Here is an 18,897-nt window from a genome sequence, read left to right as displayed (position 1 = left end):
CTGTTCTCTAAGCTGTTCAGATGGAGGGTAGGTAGTTACTGGAGCCAAGTCAAACATGTAACTTTCTATCACTGGTTTTGCAGAAGGAAGATAATAAGGTTCCTAACTGGTCCCAAATGTGGGGCATATAAAGAGCTGACAAAGAAATCATTTATCAGTGTCAGAACAACTGACAAGTATAACAGCCATACTTCAGAAGGAACAAATCCAATTCCTTTCTTGCCTAAACAAATGGATAATAGTACTGGGGATGTAGATCTTTATAACCTGTTGCATACAGAGAAAATAAATGCACATATAGAGAAAGTATTGTATATTGAAGGAAAGCTGCTTCATCAGATTTCTGACTTCTTGTGAGCCATTCAAATCAACAAAGCTGCACAGCAAAACTGCACTGCTAGAAAAGCCACCCTGTTCACTGAAGGGAAAGAGGGTCTTCATATGCAGTATGCAAGCAAAATGTGCTAGTAAGACTTTAGTCTTCTAGCATATCTACGTGTTGGGATTTGTTTTCACTCATACATGCAAAAGTAAGGTAATCTTTAAGTAGCTTTAACTAGCTAACATCTAAAATGCTGCTTAAATGTAGTTGCTGAAAATTATCTGAAAATCACCATTTTGACCATTGAAATACTTTGTTTTACAGTTGGTTTGAGCTTTGTTTGGATTGTTTCTTAATCTTAAAAGGGCCTTGATGTTTGTAGTATGCATTTTCTTTTGCTGCAGTGAAAAGAAGTTGCTTGTTGAATAAAAGGAAAGCATGAAGGCACTCCTTTCAAAAAGTAGAAGAGACATAGAAAACTTCATATTTTCTGGTTCTAAACACAAATGAAGATTTGTACACTTCCATCAGGAATCTTTTTTAACAATAGTCTCAGTGCTCCAATGCAGGGCTGATAGGTTTTACTTCAAATAAAACTGTATCAGCCTGAATGGTCACTCCTCATTAAGAGTTTGACATTGTTGCACAGCATATTTAATGCTATTTTTTTATCTGTTTGTTTGGTTTGCATCAGTTTCCCTTTGATATTACTAATTTTTATACAAAATATTCAATATTTATTCTTAAACTTTGCTCTGTACCACAGAAAGACAGTTGTTTTGTAAAATTTGTTTTGAATAAACAGACTTATTTCTTTTAAAAAAAACCTAAGAATACAGAAAAGATAAATATCTCTTGTTGCTTTCTTTGTAACTGATTGGATCAGTTCTGATACTTTTAAGTGTTGTTCTGAACTCCCTTTTACAAGAGACTTCAAACTGCTCCTCTTTCCCCACCCCCTGATGTGTGCAAAACGCAAAATTAGTGTTCCCAAGAAAGGAGAGAGCTCACAAATTTGTTTACCAAGCTTCTAGGTCTAAAGCTGTATAAAACTGCCAGGTATTAGAAGCTGTACCTGTTGTTAATGTTATAATTTCTATGTTCTCTTCAGGCAGCCGTTCCCCTGGAGATGTGTATCTGTCTACACAAGATTTCAGATCATACTTTGCACCTTTGGAAAGGTAGCTGATGGTCAGGGGACCAGACATGGTATTTTCATAGGGTATAATTAAATTCAGATAATTATGATTTGTCTGTCTCTCCAATTTGTCTGACATAATGTATCAAGTTAGAGTTTTTACAAATGGAGTCATTCGCATCAGGTAACTCCAGTGTACAAGACAGGGGCATAACTAAAGCACAAATTATCTAAATGATAGTGAAGAAGAGAACAAAGGAAATGAAGTCAGGATTGTGGCATTCGGCTTCTTGCAGGGGGGTTTTCTTGCGGGTTTCTTGTTTTCTGGTTTTTTTTTTTTAATTGTTCCCTTTGGCCTAGAAACTGCAGTTCAGCTAAAACTGGGTTTGCTTGATATTTTTGTTGAAGTAAGTCATTTAAGTATCTGGTGCTTTAGAATGCATTGTTAATAATCTTTTTCTCAAGCTTTTGCAGAAACTTGAGCTTGCAGTTAAAAAACCCAGAAGCTCCTGAGAGGTACATAGTCAAATGTGAAAATTCTGAACATTATGAGAGGATCTTTTAACAGCAGGGTTTTTTTGTAAATACATGCAAGGCTTATTCTAATGACTTCTTTCCTCACATCTTGTAATTAATGCTTCTAAGAGGAAAAAACCTGCCAAAAAGCCCCAACATGAACAAAAGATAACTCTTATTTGCTTTTCCATCTGATAGACTCAGTATAAATGCATGGCTGTAAGCATTTCAGTGACTTCATTATTGCTAATTATTTATTAATCTTGGTGAACTTCAAAGAGGTTGTAGAGAATGTACTACAAATGCAGCAATTTGCATTCTAAGAAGAAAAAAAATATATAGTGGCTCATGTGTGCAGCCTTACCTCCTTCTTGTTGACAAGTTCTCATCACTTTCACTGGTCACCAGGACTCTGCTGGATCCTCCTTGACTGGCTTCATGCATCACTTCAATCTGAATGAGAAGGACATGTTAAAACTGAAAATACTTAATTGCTGATGCTTTTATTTAGAGAACTTTAACTCTTTGAAAGAATAAAAACCATATCCTACCTAACCTAGAAAGTCATTAGACAAGTTCAAATAATTGAATTCTTGATGTGCAGAAATATCTCCTATTTATATTCTCCATCTTTGCTCAGTGTTGGCATGGAGGCATTCCTTACTCCAAGCAAAGTCATCATATTCTTGTACCACAGAAGGGGAATTATCTCATTGTGTAGATAATTATGGGCATAATAATCTGTTCCTTAGACTCTGGAAGACTATTTTTTCATTTCCTGTCTGAGACCAACCCAAAGAATTCACATTTCCAGAGTTCTTTGTAGAATGCCCTGTGGAGAAATGTGGGAATCCTCCATGTGCCTCTGAGAAGTGTCAGAGTCCCAGCAGCAGTGCTGGGTGAGGCAGTGCTGGGCACAGGGACTGCAACAGAGCTGCAACAGAGCTTTTGCACAGCTCCAGTGTTTGTTTTGATAACACTCTCACACTCCCTTGTCCAGTCTTGCAGAGTTGGATCATTTCAAGTGCTCTCCAGGCAAGTTTTAAGCAGGCTTTTCCTCCTTTTGCCTGCAGTTTTAAGAGCAGCAAGCATTACTTGCACTTACTGAAAAGCCAATCTATTCAAATTCAGTTAAACAATCCATCTGCTGAGTTTGCTGTTAATCCAAGCCAATATCTAAATCCCAGCAGAATCCAACTTCCTGAGCACTTTCATTTCTAAGGGCTGATTCTTACATTCTATATTGCTAAATTATTTAGCTGGTTGATGATAATGATGGAATCCAGTAATGAACTATCCTCATCTGAACTATTAGAACAATGGGAGCATAGGGAGGGGGCATAATTGCAGTGTAGTCATGAGAAGTGGATTTAAAAATTAATGAATGGATGTTTTATAAAGCCTATGCCACACTGCTGCATACACCTAACTATGTGGGAGAAATGCAACTGATTACCTGCATTACTGATGAGAGTAAAACTAATTCTAAAGTCACCTTCTGTGAGTTTAGGCAAAGGGGACACCACCTGTATGTTCCTGCTGGTAACTGTTCTGTGCTTATTGCTGAAGTTGTGGGCTATGCTGGTCATTTCAGAAAATGGACTGCATTTAATTTTTGCTTTCAGCTTCAGAGGAATAAAGATGAAATGAACAGGTCAGGGGTGTGGATAACAGACAAGTTGGGTTAAAGTAGCTTGTCCTTATCAGAGAATTAAGTTAGCAATGCTCCAATTTTTTTTTTTTTTTAATTCTAAGTATAGGTATGTAAATATATTTATGAGGTTTTGAGTTCTTTCACAATATGAGACGTCCCCAAATTACAAGTAATCCTACCTTAATTCCACCTTTTGTCTTCTTAATGCTTTTCTTTTTTGATAAGTCTACTTCAGAAACAGTCTTTGGAGGGCAGGAAATTTCTGTAGACCTCCTGTTGGTAGCTGAAAGAGTAAAAAAGAAAGTAGAATTAGAAAATGTGCTTAAAGTTAAAATTCTACTTCCTAATAAAAGCAATGAGCAAAGGGGTAAATGAGGCCTGGCTTAGAGAACTGAGCTGTGCTGGAGCAGTGATGGACTGGGTGGAACAAGGGATGGGTCCCCTTGTTCAGTGCTGCACTGTCTCAAACTGGCATCTTCAGCTCCACACTGAAAGGATTACTCTGGTTTGGCTTCCCCTGGGAAAAGCATCTTTAGGACAGCACAGGTAAATGTTAGCCAGCTGTACCAGCTTGGGTAATTGCCTCTTGCATGGTGTTGCTTGTGTGGGTTCCCAGGAAATTTTGTTTCTGGTAATGGTTTGCTGATTGGTGTTGGATGAAAGGATTGTTCCCTGTAAGGTTTCATTACATGAACAACTCTCAAAAGAGTAATCACAGGAATTCAGCAAGGCACAGTGACAGGTGTGTAAGGACAGAATCTGAGGATATTATTTCAGAATAGGCCCTGTTGTGTCAGCTTTGGGGCCCTTGCAGGCTCTGAAAGGCTCAGCTGACACTGAGGCTCCTGGACATCCTTAACAACAAAAGCACCTGTGCTGAGCCTGCTGTACACAGCAAAGGGTTAGACTGAGCTATGAGAGGGGAAATCATACATTTGGCTTGAGTAGAAAATAATATCTGTTATAGATTTATCTTTGTTTTAGATTGGTAATGAGTTCACAGCACATGCAAGCACAAGGCCAACAGCACTCTTTCTCTTCTTCATTGCTGAATTTATATGGGCAGACATTCATGTCATGGGTGAAAAAAAGTATGAAAGCCAGGTGAAATGCTGAAACAATCTGGGTCAGGCAACAAAGAACAAAATTGAGGTTAAGTCCTTTTTTATTCTGGCAAAACTTTATAATTGAAGAAGCACTTTTTCTAATAATAAAAGCTGGTGCTTTCAAATGCATCTGGCAACATTTTGTTTAAGAGAGTTTCACCAAGTTTAATGTTTTGAAGTGTTGAGTCTTGATAGTCATTAACGTTTTCTTCTTTGGGAGAAGCTGAAGGATACAATAAAAAAGATGAAGACTTCTTTGAATGAGGAGGACCTAGTATCAAAGGTTTGATGTAGGAGAGGTCTGAACACTTTTGTAAAAGAAACACCTTAACAAAGTTTCAAATGCCCTTGTCATTTTGCATTCTTCCTTTAAAGTAGTTTTTAAAATGGCAAAAAGAAGCACATAGAAGCACCCAAATTATATTCAGTTAAAAAGGCAACATATCAGTTTCACAGACGATAGTAATGGAAGCTGACATTTCTTCTATCCTGTCTTTTCAACAGCCTTATCACAGAGCTGGGAAGAGAATTAATTAAAGCAGCCTGTCTCTAACTCTTCCCAAAATCTTGGATTTATCCAATGCTGAATGACATACGGACTTGGCAATGCCCATTTCATGCCTGTTACCTCCTAACAATGACTCCATACTAGAAAGTTTCCTCAATGGAACAGTGAAATCTGGCAGTCACCAGCACCTATAATCAAGTGGTAGAGAATTCTTGTGGTTCCCAGGACTGAGCTGAAATGCAAATGTCTCTTTTTGGCTCTCCCATCACTCTTTCAGAATATACAGCAGGGGATTTGTTTTGACTTTGAACACTACTTTCAACAAATACCTTTTTCCTATCCCCAAGCAAGCTCTCCCTGAAGTAGTATTTGTTCTCTCAAAGGTATTTTTATTTCACTCAAAAATGTACTGACATTTTGGAACCAAGGGAACAAAAAGATGCAAGATGCAGCACATGGAAACTCTTGATCCCAATTGTCAAACTTCTTCATGCCTTTCTGATCTGCAGGGAGGGTGACTGCTACTGCTGGCAAAACCTGAATATTTGGTAAGTTTTCAAATGGATCCTTTTATGTGTTTTCCCATTAATCTCTGAGTAAAGTGTCTGTAAGCATCAGCAAATTCACCCTTTTCTGTATTGATGCAGCCTGGAAATTCTATTTAGACATAAAATCTCACCTACCACCATCATGACAAAACAGGCTGTGATCAGACATATTACACTAAAAACTATTATCTCCTGGAGCTTCTCCCAGCTTTATCCTATTTATACCCTGAAAATCAGCATAAAGAAAATAGATCTGAGACTTGGCCACCAAGATATTGTTTTATAATCTTAGCCACACTTGAATACCCTAGATATGCTGCCAATGTCTAGTTGCCCTCTCTAAATCTGAGTTCAGTCCCTTGGATTGCTCTACAATCTAATTCACAATGGATATGTCATGGAAATTAAGGGAAGCAACAGAAATAACTTCAGAAAACATGAGGACTTTTGCTTAGAAGAGCATAATCAGCAATACCAAGTTGGCTTATTCATTATTCAGAAAATTTTGTAGCTTGAAGGGATGGTTGATATTGGTATGAAAACCCTTGCTGAAAGCAATCAGCAGAAAAAGTGAAAATCAGTTACAACTTTGATGTCTGGATCACAACTTGCAAGCTCAGACAGCTCCAGGTGATGCAGGAAAGAGCACAGCACAATTTAAATGAAAGATGACACATTCACAAGAAGTTAAACTGCAGGTGCTCCTTGATCCAGCAGCAAATTTCTCAGGTCAGTTTACAATTTGAGTCTTGGCTTCTTCAGTGTGACATATTTCAGAAAAGGAGACAAGATATGAAAGCAGTCAAATTCCACTGAGTCTGTTTCAGAGATGAATTTGATTCATATTGACACAGCAAACTTCCCTTTCCAATTAGACCAGAAATGAACTGAAAACAGGAAACAAACTGCTTTGGTTATGCTCTGGAGAATTTTTCAGTTATTGACTGGCCCATAGTCAGAGATTGCTATATGTCACTGCATTTAAGTAGTTGCTGAAGCAGTACAGAAAGAAACAGCCCAAATACCTGCCAATTATTATTGCAATAATTACTGTGGAACTGGAAATATAAGGGAAACTCCCTCATAGAATTCAGTACAGTTGGCTGTTTTGAGGTCAGTACAGTATTGTCTTGCTGAAGAAGCTGAAAATTACAATGTTGAATTGCTTACTGAAAGAAAGGCACAGGAACAAAGGAGAGCTAGAAATGATCTAATGTCTGCATGGTTGCAGAGTTGTTTTCATCCTATTGTTTCACAGTACTCCCCTGGATGATACATAATGATGATTTCATTTTGAATTCATTAATATTTTTAATTGCTTTATGCTACTTTTAAAGCAAATATTGTCAAAGGGCGTTGTAAAGCAGAGTTTGGGTCTGTCACTTGCATTCACCTGGAGCACCACTACACTTTTCCAATGGGGCTTTAGTACTGTTTACTGGTTTTTTGTGAACAAGTTGTATGACAAGTATGGAATCACTGTTGTGTTATTTAGCCCACAGCAAATGGTAAAGTGGACTGTGCTGTTCCTAAAGCTGCTAGAAAATGACAGAGACTCATGTGCTCTGTTTTGCTTTGCAGTCTCTCCACCCCTCTAAGACTGAAATAAATTCAGTGAGGAAAACTTGCTGTGCAGCTTGTGAGGAAAACTTGCTGTGCAGCTTGTGAGAAAAAGCTGTGGTTTCACCCATTCTCCCCCCTGCTCCTTTGTGGCAGGACACAGGCACCACTCTCAGGTGCTGATCTCTTACAGTGGAGGCTGCATCCCCCACTGAGGGACAGACTGAGGGACAGACAGAACTGTGGGCAGCTCCCAGGTGCTCAGAGACGGCTGGATTAGTTCACCTGGGTAAGTGGCTCTAAGTTAGCTCCTGCTAGAATAAGTGCAACTCATTAGCTAGCAAGAGGCCATAGCCAAGGGTTACAAATCAAGACAAGATATTCCAAGCCCTCCACAAGTAAACACCACACTTCACATTCAGGTTTGGGGGGGATTCTCCCATCACGTTCTCCCATCTGTTTTCTGTATGGGTTTGTGCATTCTCACTCATCACCTCCAGCAGAATTGAATTCTTTTGGCAAGAACAAGCACGGGAATAACTAGTGTGCTAAACTTTATTGGGGCTTGCTGCTCATGCTGTACAACAGAAGCATGAGTTTGAAGATAATTAGTGGCTTAATTGCTATTTTGAATGCTGGTGATGGCAAAACAATGTTTAGGCAGCTAAAGAAACACCAGAGCAGCTATGGTTTGTCACTTAATGGCTTAGGGCAGAAAGACTTTGCCCTTCTTAGGCAATATAATTTAGACTTCTCTCTGGCAAAATTTCTGTCAAGCCCCCTGAAAATCTGCTGAAATAAGAAGCACAGAGCAAGATTTCTGGATGTGGAATATTCTGCTACAAGGAGACACTACTTGGTTTCCTCAGACTGGCCCAAGAGTAATAGCAATCCCACAGCCACAAAACTGAAAGTATCTTTTCCTTTTTACAACTTCATTTATAGAAATATACTGAACCAGAAAACCAGTGGTTTCTTAAACCACTGGTATATGAAACCAGTGGGTCTTAAACCATTCATGAGTCACACACACCATCTCTTCTGTGTCAGCTAATCTCACCACAGCCTCACTTCCCCTGCACACATCCCCAGACTCTTGCAAGAAATTCTTCCTTTATCCTCTGTCCAGATGTTATTAGTTAGTGAGTGTTATGCACTAGTGACTGTGAGGAATGCTGGACTGGATCCAATGAGCAGTTGTATACATTTAACTGAGATGGAACCAGCTTAAATTTTATTATTTAAAGAACTGAGAAGGCTCCAGCTGTGTTTTCCCCCCTATGAACCTTGCATTCCAAGTTGGCCTTCTAAGATGCTTGTATGGTGAATCATGGATTTTGTATGTGCAATGTGCTGTTAAACATGTTATTTGTTTAACAAGCTCACAGACATTTTGACATCTCTGCTCCTGTATTTCACATTTATGTTGCCCACAAAGAACTCTCTAGGTGAATATTTTATAGCACTTTGTGCTGCCATGTTCCAACTCTTGTCAGAAAGGTAACTAAAGCAAGACATTTTTCCTAACCATGGTCACTGAGATGGCCAAATCACCTTTTACTGAAATTTTCCAAGAACATGTAAGGTTGAAGGGAATAGCCATTGGGAAAGTTTCATTTCAAAGAGTAAGAGTTTGGGAGAATTACAAGCAAATTAAAATAGATAAATGCTAACTGCAGTAATTTCTAATTGCTTGTATTATCCTTTACAGTTCTGTAGTTCATCTCTTTGTGTGGTTTGACCTTGTGGACCTACTCCAATTCACTCCATGCTAAAGTGTTTTGCATAGAAATGCAGAGAACAAATATGTAGTCAAATCATCAAAAACTATACCCTCAAAAGTGAATCAGAGCAAAAATATCAAGTGCCACTTCTTTCCTCCCAGCAGACATAGGGACAAATTTAGCTATTAGAATTCAAGCAGCTTCCACTGGGAGAAAATGGAGTTCTCCTTAAAATAAGGTGTCATATATACTACTTAAATATTTTCAAAGCTCTTATTATAAAAGGTCAACAGAGTTTTCTGCCTTTTCAGGGTTGATCTGTGAATAATATTCAATCAAGTTCTCACAGCTAAAACATGCACCAAATACAGCTGCCACAGACTTTTCAGCATCACAATAATTCCAGAACTAGTACTTCAATCTTGAACAGACTGTCCCTGCAAAATATGAAAGTCCACTTGTGAAACCAGAAGCATCAAGAAAAATTGGGATTAATGTAAAATTTTTCTTCAAAGTTTCCAGACCCATATAAAAGTGTTGACCAAAGGAGAGTCAATTCTGAGCTGCTATTCTGGATCTTCACTGAGCTAAAAGATTGCTGAGAGTCACCAGAAACCATAAGGACATGCACATGAAACTGTGACAGTCCTTTCCCCAACAGAAACCTGCCCTTTCTCTCAGATATGGGATCAGCTATGCCTGTGTGCAGAAAATCCATCTCTGCCCACACATTTGTCCATGTAAAATGGAGAGTCTGAAAGTTACAATAATGGAGTGTTTAATGTCTGAGCCTTCATATCTGTGAAGATTTTTCCATTAGCACCCTGAATTGGACTGAATTTTCCCTACTGCTCCCAGTTAGGAAAAAGGAGAGTCAGCAAGGAAGAACAAAACAAAATCTATTCTGGAACAAATGTAACTCCTTTTCCTTTCACAGACCAACCACCCCAGTGCTGCCATGGTATTGTTACACTGCTGCCTGCGGATAAAAGCCTTTCTTTCTGGTCTTCTATTTCTGTTTACCACATTTTATTGACTTTGCTTGCCTTTCTATTTACACAATATAGGAACATGGTATTTTCCTGTTGTCATATTATATTTTGCAAGCTTTTAGAAATATTCAGGTATGTCCTGGGTAAAATATGACAAATGAGTTACAAAACCTGTTTCAAGAAGGTGTCTTAAGCCTCTCTCAGTTTCCAAGATGTTGCTTAATAAATTCTCCCCATAAGTAAATGCTGATTGTGCATTGACGCCATGAATGTGAAGAAAGGACACCGAGGAAAGTCCAAAAGACAGTAGCTTCAAGAAGAGCAGAATTTCACAGCCTCATTTTCAGGCTTGGAATAGGACTCAGTGTCCCTGTTTCTATTCTCAGACATGTTTCAGAGTCAGACTGTGAAACACCTTGGTGAATTCCTCAGTTTAACTTGCTTCAGTTTTCTTTCTGAAAAAAGAGGTTAAAATACTGACCAGTACTTGCCAAGTGCTTTGGCATTCTGAGGAAAAGGGCACTCAGGAATTCCAAAGTGTGATTCTCTGTAACAGACAACTGGGTAACACCAAAGTGATTCATAAAGAATATGTGAATATACATGTACTATTCATGGCTGTTAAAGTCACTGACTGAGAGTCCCTGGATGAGCTGTAGATACTCAGGCACTTCTGTTTCTTTGCACAGAGGTACTCTTGGTCAGTCACCTCCTAGAATCTGAATGAAATGGCAGAGTCTGCTTATCAATGTCTGAACAGAACTGGGTTGCACTTTGCACCTCCTCACAACCAGAGTACTATTTTAAAATAAATTTCAGCCACTTATTATTTTGCAACAGGACATTAAAGGCTAAGCCTTGTCACACAGTTATCCTCTGTTGGGTTGTATAACTATGTACTGCAATTCAAGGGACAGAGCAAGGCAGCATCTCATGACTTTTTGTGAAAGAGCTGATGGTATATGGGATGGGCTGTATGAACAAGAATCAAAACTTAAAGCACTGTCATAAACCAGTGACTGTTCTATAAGGTTCTATCTATATCAATAATTTATTCTAAAAATCTGCAAATGTGCTAAAATGACAAGAAAGAAGTTCAAGAAACATTTCAAGAGACTGCAGGCATAAACAGAATGGCAAGATTAGCTTTTAGCCTGAAGATGCAGTTTCAGAATTGGTAAAAGCCATCCTAAAACTGTGCTGCCACTGACAGGAACTAACTGGTTCTGACCTACTGACCCCATAACCCCATTTTCTGCAACTTTTTTTTTCCTTTGTTTCAGCACTAGTGGCCATGCAGTGAGCAATCTGATGAATGCTGTAATTAGTGCTGCTTGGAGCAGTGACTGGGCTGTGTGATCTCCAGAACTCCCTGCATTTTTCTAACTCTTGCAATGGAAGAAGAACTATTACAGTTTTGCAGCCTATTTATTCCGTTTTCAAGGCAAATCACCACCCCAGCAAACTGACTGCCCACCCCAGTGCAAGAGGGGAGCACAGTGCTGGAGGATGGGTGTGTGGCAGAGCAGGACCTCTTCACAGGCATTGTGTTCTCAGCTTGCCTCAAACTAAAAGAGAAGCTGAAAGTTGAGGTGGAAATTGTACATACAAAACACAGCCAGCATGGTTTGGGGGAAAAATGTACAGATGTCAAATCAGCATGGGAATGGGGAAAAGATGATTTTCCTTTGGAAGAAAGGATGGATGAATGCTGGGGAGCAGAGGAGAACAGGGACATTGGTGTGACTTTCTGCTGGTATGCCTAAAAAGTAAAATGTTCAGGCTACTGGCCATCCATCTCATCAGGAAGATTCCTGTTGAGAAAGCAGTTTATTGAACGTTCTTTGGGCAAATTAGAGGGGTTTCTAAAGGCTTTTTACTAAAGGTTCCCCTTTTGAACAGCCCTAAAGGTTACAAAGGGGCAACCTCTTCCTGCTACCAAGCACAGGGTAGCTGGTCTCCAGGATACACTGTTTCTAATTAGCTTCACTCTTGTTCCTTTTGCAGGAAACAGCTATCTTGGCTAAATGCACGTGCTAACCTCAAATCAGGAATTTCCAAACAGAAGCAATGCTCAGCTTCTATGATAGCAGAGGACAAAGTAGAAAGTGAAAGGTAGAAAATGAACTAAGGTCTATGTAGAGGGGGAAAAAAATTCCACAAATTAGTCAGCGTCACTCACTAATGGACCCTTAATTTTGCAAGTATCTGATTGAAACTTGAGGAATTATGACACTTGAAAGCCAAATATTCACATTACATTATCTGCAATATAAAAGAGGTTCACATGCTTGCATTGCAGGCTTGCATAGACTACCCTGGTGTGGTGATTTGAGAATTAACAATCCAAGACACACTGAGACACAGTATGGAAATGCACTCTGCAGATTAGACCTAGGAAGAGAAACCTGGTGGGTTTTTTAGATTCACCCTTGTTGGTATGTTTGCAGTGAGAGATATTTCATATTCATTTTTACTAGCTGTTCCTATGAGGCTGACACTGCACATCAAATTCAAGTGTTCATTCTGATAACAAAACTCAAACATGACCATGTGGACAAAACATTGGTGTGAGTCTGAAAGCAGCTGCTCAGTGCCTACCTACTGCTGCTGGTCTGGTAATCTTTGGTGATGCTCGCTTTGGGGAAGATTCAGGATGTGGAGCAACAGGTTGTACTGGCCGGGTCTGTTTGGCTGCCAGCTTCTTCAGACTGACTTGCCTCTTGTCAAACATTTCTTGCACATCTTCGAGTTTTTGTACAATTCTTTGGGCATTGGCCTTGACAAAGAAAAGGCAAACAACAAATGGTTGTCAGTGCTGGACTGAGTGAGTGAAGAAAGGACTTGTATTATCAGACTCAGACTAGAGCTGGGCATCACACTGTGCTGCAGTTTACTGCAGCCCACACATTCTGCCCAGATCACAGTTTCTCTGACCAAGACATGGTGACTCAAACAGTTCCTAGCACTGCTCTGAAGAAAATGACGTAAGTGTTGCATGACTGCTCTTATGAGTAAAACTTACTGCCACAAATACTGACCTCTGTGCCCTTTTAGAGTAGGGAAAGAGGCATATTTTAGTAGACTCAAATATATAGCCCAGTACACTTTCATGGACAAAGTAATAGGAAATGTTCAACTTCCAAGTGAGCACATGCACATCTGAGGGGTTTTACCTTTATTTCAGGGGTGAGGATCATGTCAAACTGATTGTAGAACTCCTTCGGGTTGGAGAGCTGGTGTTCCTTAGCTGTTACCAAGAACTTCTCAATTTCAACGAGTGCAGTTTCAGCTCCCTCTTGTGACTGGCACTTGTCCACAGCTTGGGAAGCTAAGAGGTAGATTCCAGCTTCACACCATTGGCTTGCCTTCAAGGAAAAGTGGGGGAAGAAGGACTTATCATCACTGACAGTCCAAGTTGTCAGCTGTTGCTTCTACTCTATGAAAAACAGATTTGCTCTAACATGTCATTAAAAGGATATCAACATTACTCATAGTGTGCCTGCCCATAATTCCTACCCACAAGTCACCCTATCAGCATGTGCAGAACTGAACTTGCTGAACTGATGCAAAGCTCAATATTTATACTAACATTTACTGAATAAAATGGAGAAAAACCAAACATAATTTTTTATCTTCATCATAATTACCTAAGCTAATAAAATCCTTCACTTTTAATAGAACTTTGCCAGAGCTGTTATCTGAGAGGGTTCACTCACCTTATCTAACTGCTTATGCAGCTCAAGAGACTTTCCCAAAATATCATACTTTTTCTTGGTCTCATTGGTAAAGTCATCACAAATTCGCCTGAGTTCAACACACTTTGGTCTAATGGAGTCAACTGCATAATGGTTGTTTTGGATGAGCTGTTCTCCATGGAGAGCCAGAGACTGGGCCTTCTCCAAAGGTTCCTGTGAAATTAATGAGAAAAATCCAAGGTTAGAATTACATGCATAATAAGAAAATCCTTCTCTGTAACCCCTGCTGTAGCCTGGGGATAAAGGTTTGGAATATTAATATAGCTGATATGTCTTACTTTATATTTAATTGAAGGCCAACTTCCATGTCAATGAGTACATTGAAACTTGTGAGGTTCCATCTGAACACCAGGAAGCACATTTTTGTTGTGAGGGTGACCAAACACTGGAACAGGTTGCCCACTGAGATTATGGAGCCCACTTCTGCTTTCTCACATACTGGGGACATTCATTATACAAGTTTTTCCCTACTTTTTCCCCTAGTTTTCCAAGCAATTAAATGGAAGTACTGGGTCTGAACAACCCTGGCTTCTGGAAATTAGGATGTGTGGTTTGCAATTTAAAGTAATGACTCATGAGAAGAGAGTAAATCTGGACACAAAAAAAAAAAGAGAGTGGCAAGTGTCCAGAATACCATGTCTATAGCAGCTGGAATACTAAATTGAGAGCAAACCTGTCCTTTCTCTTCCAGATGTTTCTGTTCCTTGAGGAGGTTCTCAACTCGAGTCACACTGTCTCCAATGTCAGTAAAACCTGCTTGTGTTTCCATGAGATTATCCAATGTTAATTTTACCTAAAAAACAGCAACAACAAAAACATAAACCAAAACAAAATAAACCTACCCAAAACCCCATCACAAGATACTGATAAAAATTACAACAAACATTCTCCTACATCTCTGAGAAAAGTCTGCATCTCAAGTTTAGCCTTTCAGTTTGTTCCAAAATGGAAAATCCAAGGAATAAGTCAACAACCAACTATTCTTCAAAGAGTTTCCCTGCTTCTCACTAATTAGGCCCACAAAGTTTTGGCAACCTGTAACTCCAGAGCTTAAATTACTTCAGAATCTGTATTACTCCAGTCTCTAGGCTAACAGTTGGGCTTTCTGAACTGTATTCCTTTGACTCTGGTGGGATTGGTGACTTACCATCACAGAAGAATTTATGTTTGATAACTTCACACCTAAATGCAAAATTATTTATCAAGGTAAATTTGCTTAGTGGTGCTCCACATTTTGCCCTCACAGTCTGGCACTTTCCTCACTGTGCCTTACTCAAGCGTTGTAAGACATCTGAAAGCTGTCAAGACTTTAATTTTTGAATATTCATTTCCTATTGCATAATGATCTTCTCTCCCAACCTCCTTTTTGGACTGCTGGTATACTCTAAGTATGGGTAGAATTTGACCTTATTTACCAGGGAAGGCTAGACAGCATGAACAAAGAAATACCTCTCTGAAATCATGTTCAAAGTGTCGAAGCTGCAGGCACTGTTCTAGTTTGAGATGATGCTTGGTCCAAAATTGATCAAAAGCCTTTTCTGTTTCATCCAACTGAGCCAACAACCTGTTAAGAAATTATAATGAATAGAATGTACTTATTTCCTATATATAATTTCTTTTAAGTTACAGTAAGTGATGGCAGAAAGCAGAGCAGGGAAATGGTGGGGAGCCCTAAAATTATATAAGAGGGCTCCGTATCAACTCTCTCATAAGCAAAAGAGAATTAAATTTGCAGAAAGACAGGCAGGAATGTGACAGATGAGTGACAGCTACATGGATCTACTGTGGCAGTTACAGTCCTGCCTCCTGATGTGCAAGAGGGACTCAGAGTTGTTCCATGTGCTGGCAGCCAAGGGCAGCTGTCACTCCCTAGCTTCCACCCAATGCCTCAAAGACAATCTATCCCCAAATTATGTAGATTGAATATGATGCAATTATTATTTTATGGAATTATTAAATCAGAACTCTACAACTTGTTAATTTTCTTCACCCTTTAGAAATAGGCAAGGGCTAAATAATTTTTCCCAGTCCATTAAAAACAATAGATTAGGAGCTCATAATGACTCCCATGGACATTGTTTTACTTTGTGTAAATGATGAAACATTTATTTGCAAAGACATTAATCTCAAGGTGTCATATCTTCAGTAAAATATCTGACACTAGGCTAGTGAGTCATCCTCACAGTTTCTCAATGATCCGTTAATTATGAAGTAGAACAGTTTTAAACAAGTGGAAAAAATGAAAAGGAAGAGTTCTCTGAATATCTTGTATTTCAATAGATGGGCATTCTTTGGGCAGATAAGGGATCAGTGCATGCTGAAATCATCAAGTTTCATGCATGAAATCATCAAGTTATTGGGGCAAATGCCAATAGCTCCCTCCTATTTGTCTCAAAAGTAAGTTTCTGTTTTCAGTCTGTCCCTCGAAAACTTTTTTTTTAGTCAAAGCTAGTCGTTGAATTCAAGATGAATTCACAAATTCCTTTGGGATGACTGTTCAAAGGATTTTAAAGTATTCAGTGAAAAATATCAGCTCAGCTTTACTTTTAGCACCTTTGTTCCCAGTTAATGCAGACACACTGAAATCGTAGCACGGCATTTCTCTTTGCTCTGCATCACATGGCACGGCAGAAAGTTCTACATGGTGACTAAAAGCTTTATGGTAATAACTAGCATTGTAGGAAGGAAAAGGGGGTTCTCTCACTGGGTATCTCTGGATCTGTGACACACAGAATGTTTCAGGTATCATCTTCATCTGCTCTTCCCCCAGTGTTTCCACAGACACTCACAAGCACATCACCCACTCATCTCACAGAGACTCAGGTACTACTTTCTAGCCAGGCACAGAAGTTTGGAGGACATACATGTTATGGACAAATAAGTCCCACCTGAAATCTTCAGCCAGGTAGTTTGTGGTCTGACCAAAAATTACCAAGAAATTCAGGACTTGTTTGAACTTGCCTTGGCAGTCTAATCAAGTCATTTCCTCTAAGCTATTTCCTTCTTGGACTTACCTGTCCATAAATCCTGAGTATGTGAACCAGTGGTAATTTATAGCCTGCATATTTAAATTATTTAAATTACATTTGCATCTCCTAGGAATAAATTAGCAAGTTGCACAAGGTAATTTAGCTCCACTAACCTTTCCACTGTGGCCACATTTTCCAGTTCATCTGGACTGAGTTTGCTGTTGGCACTTCGGGTGACTGGCTCCCGGATGCATGTCAGTAAGGTGGCCCCCTGCTTCACTGCCAGCTTCAGCTCATCCTGAGGGGAAAAAAACAAGCCAAAACCCAAACTGTATGTATTTCTAACACATACATTTCTTAGATGACAACAGAGTAATGATAAAGGAGGATCCTTTCATAGGTACAAAATACTTGAAACAAAATATAAATGCTTACCAAAGGTGGTATGTTTTTCTAGCAAATGCAGAGACCTAAATCTTTTAACTTTGAATAGTAAATCTATTTCTGAGAAAAGGAATAGAGTAATTTCTGAGCAGATTGCATATCTGACCAGGCCACTTGCAGAATAAATTATTCTACCACAAACTGAATGTATGCTGTAGATTGTGAGCTGAGAGACTGGGCTGAGACATTGCACTTCTTAATGGAATTTCCTCAAACAACACTGTGCCATGCTGAGCCGTAGTACACCAGCTATAAGAAGTCATCCACAGAAGTGTCTTCCCAGCATGAAAGATGAGCAATAAAAACGACAAAGAGGCTCAAATGTTAACTTGTCAGATGACGAATCCCCACATCACTGCACAGTTCTTCCATAAAAATTGTTCTTGTGCTAATATAGCTTAAGTAGTATTTTTAATCTTGTGTTTAACCTAAGGCATTTGCTGAAAGCAGTAATTTTTACTTCTGATCCTTATTCTGCAAAGCCAAACTAGCCCAAATTTATTTTTTAAACAAAACAACAGTCACCATCTAGTTAGATCATTCTATTCCTGACTATCCTCACAGATGTTCTCTTTTTCTGCTCCAATATAAATCCATCCTTTCTGATAAACTCTTCATCAAGGGCCCATGCTATTCCAGATGTGATCCCTTTACTCCCTCTCACACAGTGGAAGTGACACATCCCCATTCTATCATTCCTGAGGCTGTAAAATGTCCTTTTTCCAGAGCTGAATCAAATTGACCTCCTGAACCCAGGTGTCTGTCCTCCTCCTCAGTGGTTTCCAGACAATGGATTGCCAAGTGATGGCAGAAAATTTTGTTAGGTCAGAGCTCATCTATTACACTGCTGGAGCCATCGTGGGGCAACAATCACCTTCAGCTTGCTGTGGTGCTCAGTGTGTGAGGAGAGAAGCTCCTCTGTGCACTGCACGTCGTTGGGAAGTTCAGTCTCTGCTAAGTCTGTTCCAAAGCTCTGTAGCATCTGTGCTGTTGTTTTTACTGTCATTGCAAAGTTTTCAATAGCCTGGAAAAGCAAAAGCATAAAGTCACAGATTGGTTATTTACCCTTAGCCCTTTAACAACCCTTCATGCTTCAGGCACACCATGCTGCAAGTATTACATGCCTGTAAAGCTGGTCACATTGCCTTTTTTTGGGTGGATGTGTTAAAAGTTACAAATTAAACCACAAATGACCTTTTCACAGGCCTGCACATATTGTCACCTCCATGAGCCAACGGGGAACTCCCAGAGCTCAGCAGACATAATGAAACCACAGAGGACATCAGCTTCAAAGGCAGGCCTGGAACTTCAGATCCTCTGCCCATGCTTGCTGGGAAATTCTGCTGCATTTAAAATTTTAATGAAGGCTTTGTTTAAGTTGAGAGCACTACTAAAATATATAGGGCAAAGCCTTTATATTTATACAGCCATTGTTCACTCAGCAGTAATCTGTCTTCCCCTGACTTCTGAATATGTGCATCTCCACCTTGCCTATCTGTATGAGATGCATTCTAGTCCCTCCCTCCCATCTGTCCATGCTAGTACACAAATACAGGAACAAGTAACTACAACTACAGTTAAAATGCATAAATTCATGGGATCATTGCTGTTTCTTTATCACTTGGGTGCACCAACACAAAATTTGTCAGAAATCTGGT

At 39.4% G+C, this 18,897-nt stretch overlaps 1 protein-coding gene across 5 annotated transcripts in view; it reads right to left on the bottom strand.

Moving 5' to 3' along the window:
• MCF2L2 (MCF.2 cell line derived transforming sequence-like 2) overlaps positions 1–18,897 on the bottom strand; it is a 148,491-nt gene that overhangs the window by 71,847 nt on the left and 57,747 nt on the right. For all 5 annotated transcript variants that reach the window (XM_054282271.1, XM_054282272.1, XM_054282273.1 and 2 more), the window contains exons 7-15: positions 18,114–18,263; positions 16,969–17,093; positions 15,276–15,390; positions 14,500–14,619; positions 13,788–13,979; positions 13,245–13,436; positions 12,670–12,847; positions 3,810–3,913; positions 2,341–2,429 (exon numbers count right to left, since the gene is read on the bottom strand). In XM_054282271.1, the coding sequence (XP_054138246.1) occupies positions 2,341–2,429; positions 3,810–3,913; positions 12,670–12,847; positions 13,245–13,436; positions 13,788–13,979; positions 14,500–14,619; positions 15,276–15,390; positions 16,969–17,093; positions 18,114–18,263 (1,265 nt within the window). The remainder of the gene's footprint in view (positions 1–2,340; positions 2,430–3,809; positions 3,914–12,669; positions 12,848–13,244; positions 13,437–13,787; positions 13,980–14,499; positions 14,620–15,275; positions 15,391–16,968; positions 17,094–18,113; positions 18,264–18,897) is intronic.

The sequence above is a fragment of the Melozone crissalis genome, unplaced genomic scaffold (assembly GCF_028551555.1).
Source record: "Melozone crissalis strain CALT ecotype California unplaced genomic scaffold, PUWL_Pcris_2 ptg000034l_1, whole genome shotgun sequence".
Taxonomy (NCBI): domain Eukaryota; kingdom Metazoa; phylum Chordata; class Aves; order Passeriformes; family Passerellidae; genus Melozone; species Melozone crissalis.
The sequence above is the reverse complement of the archived record's forward strand: the minus strand, read 5'-3'. Positions and strand labels throughout refer to the sequence as shown.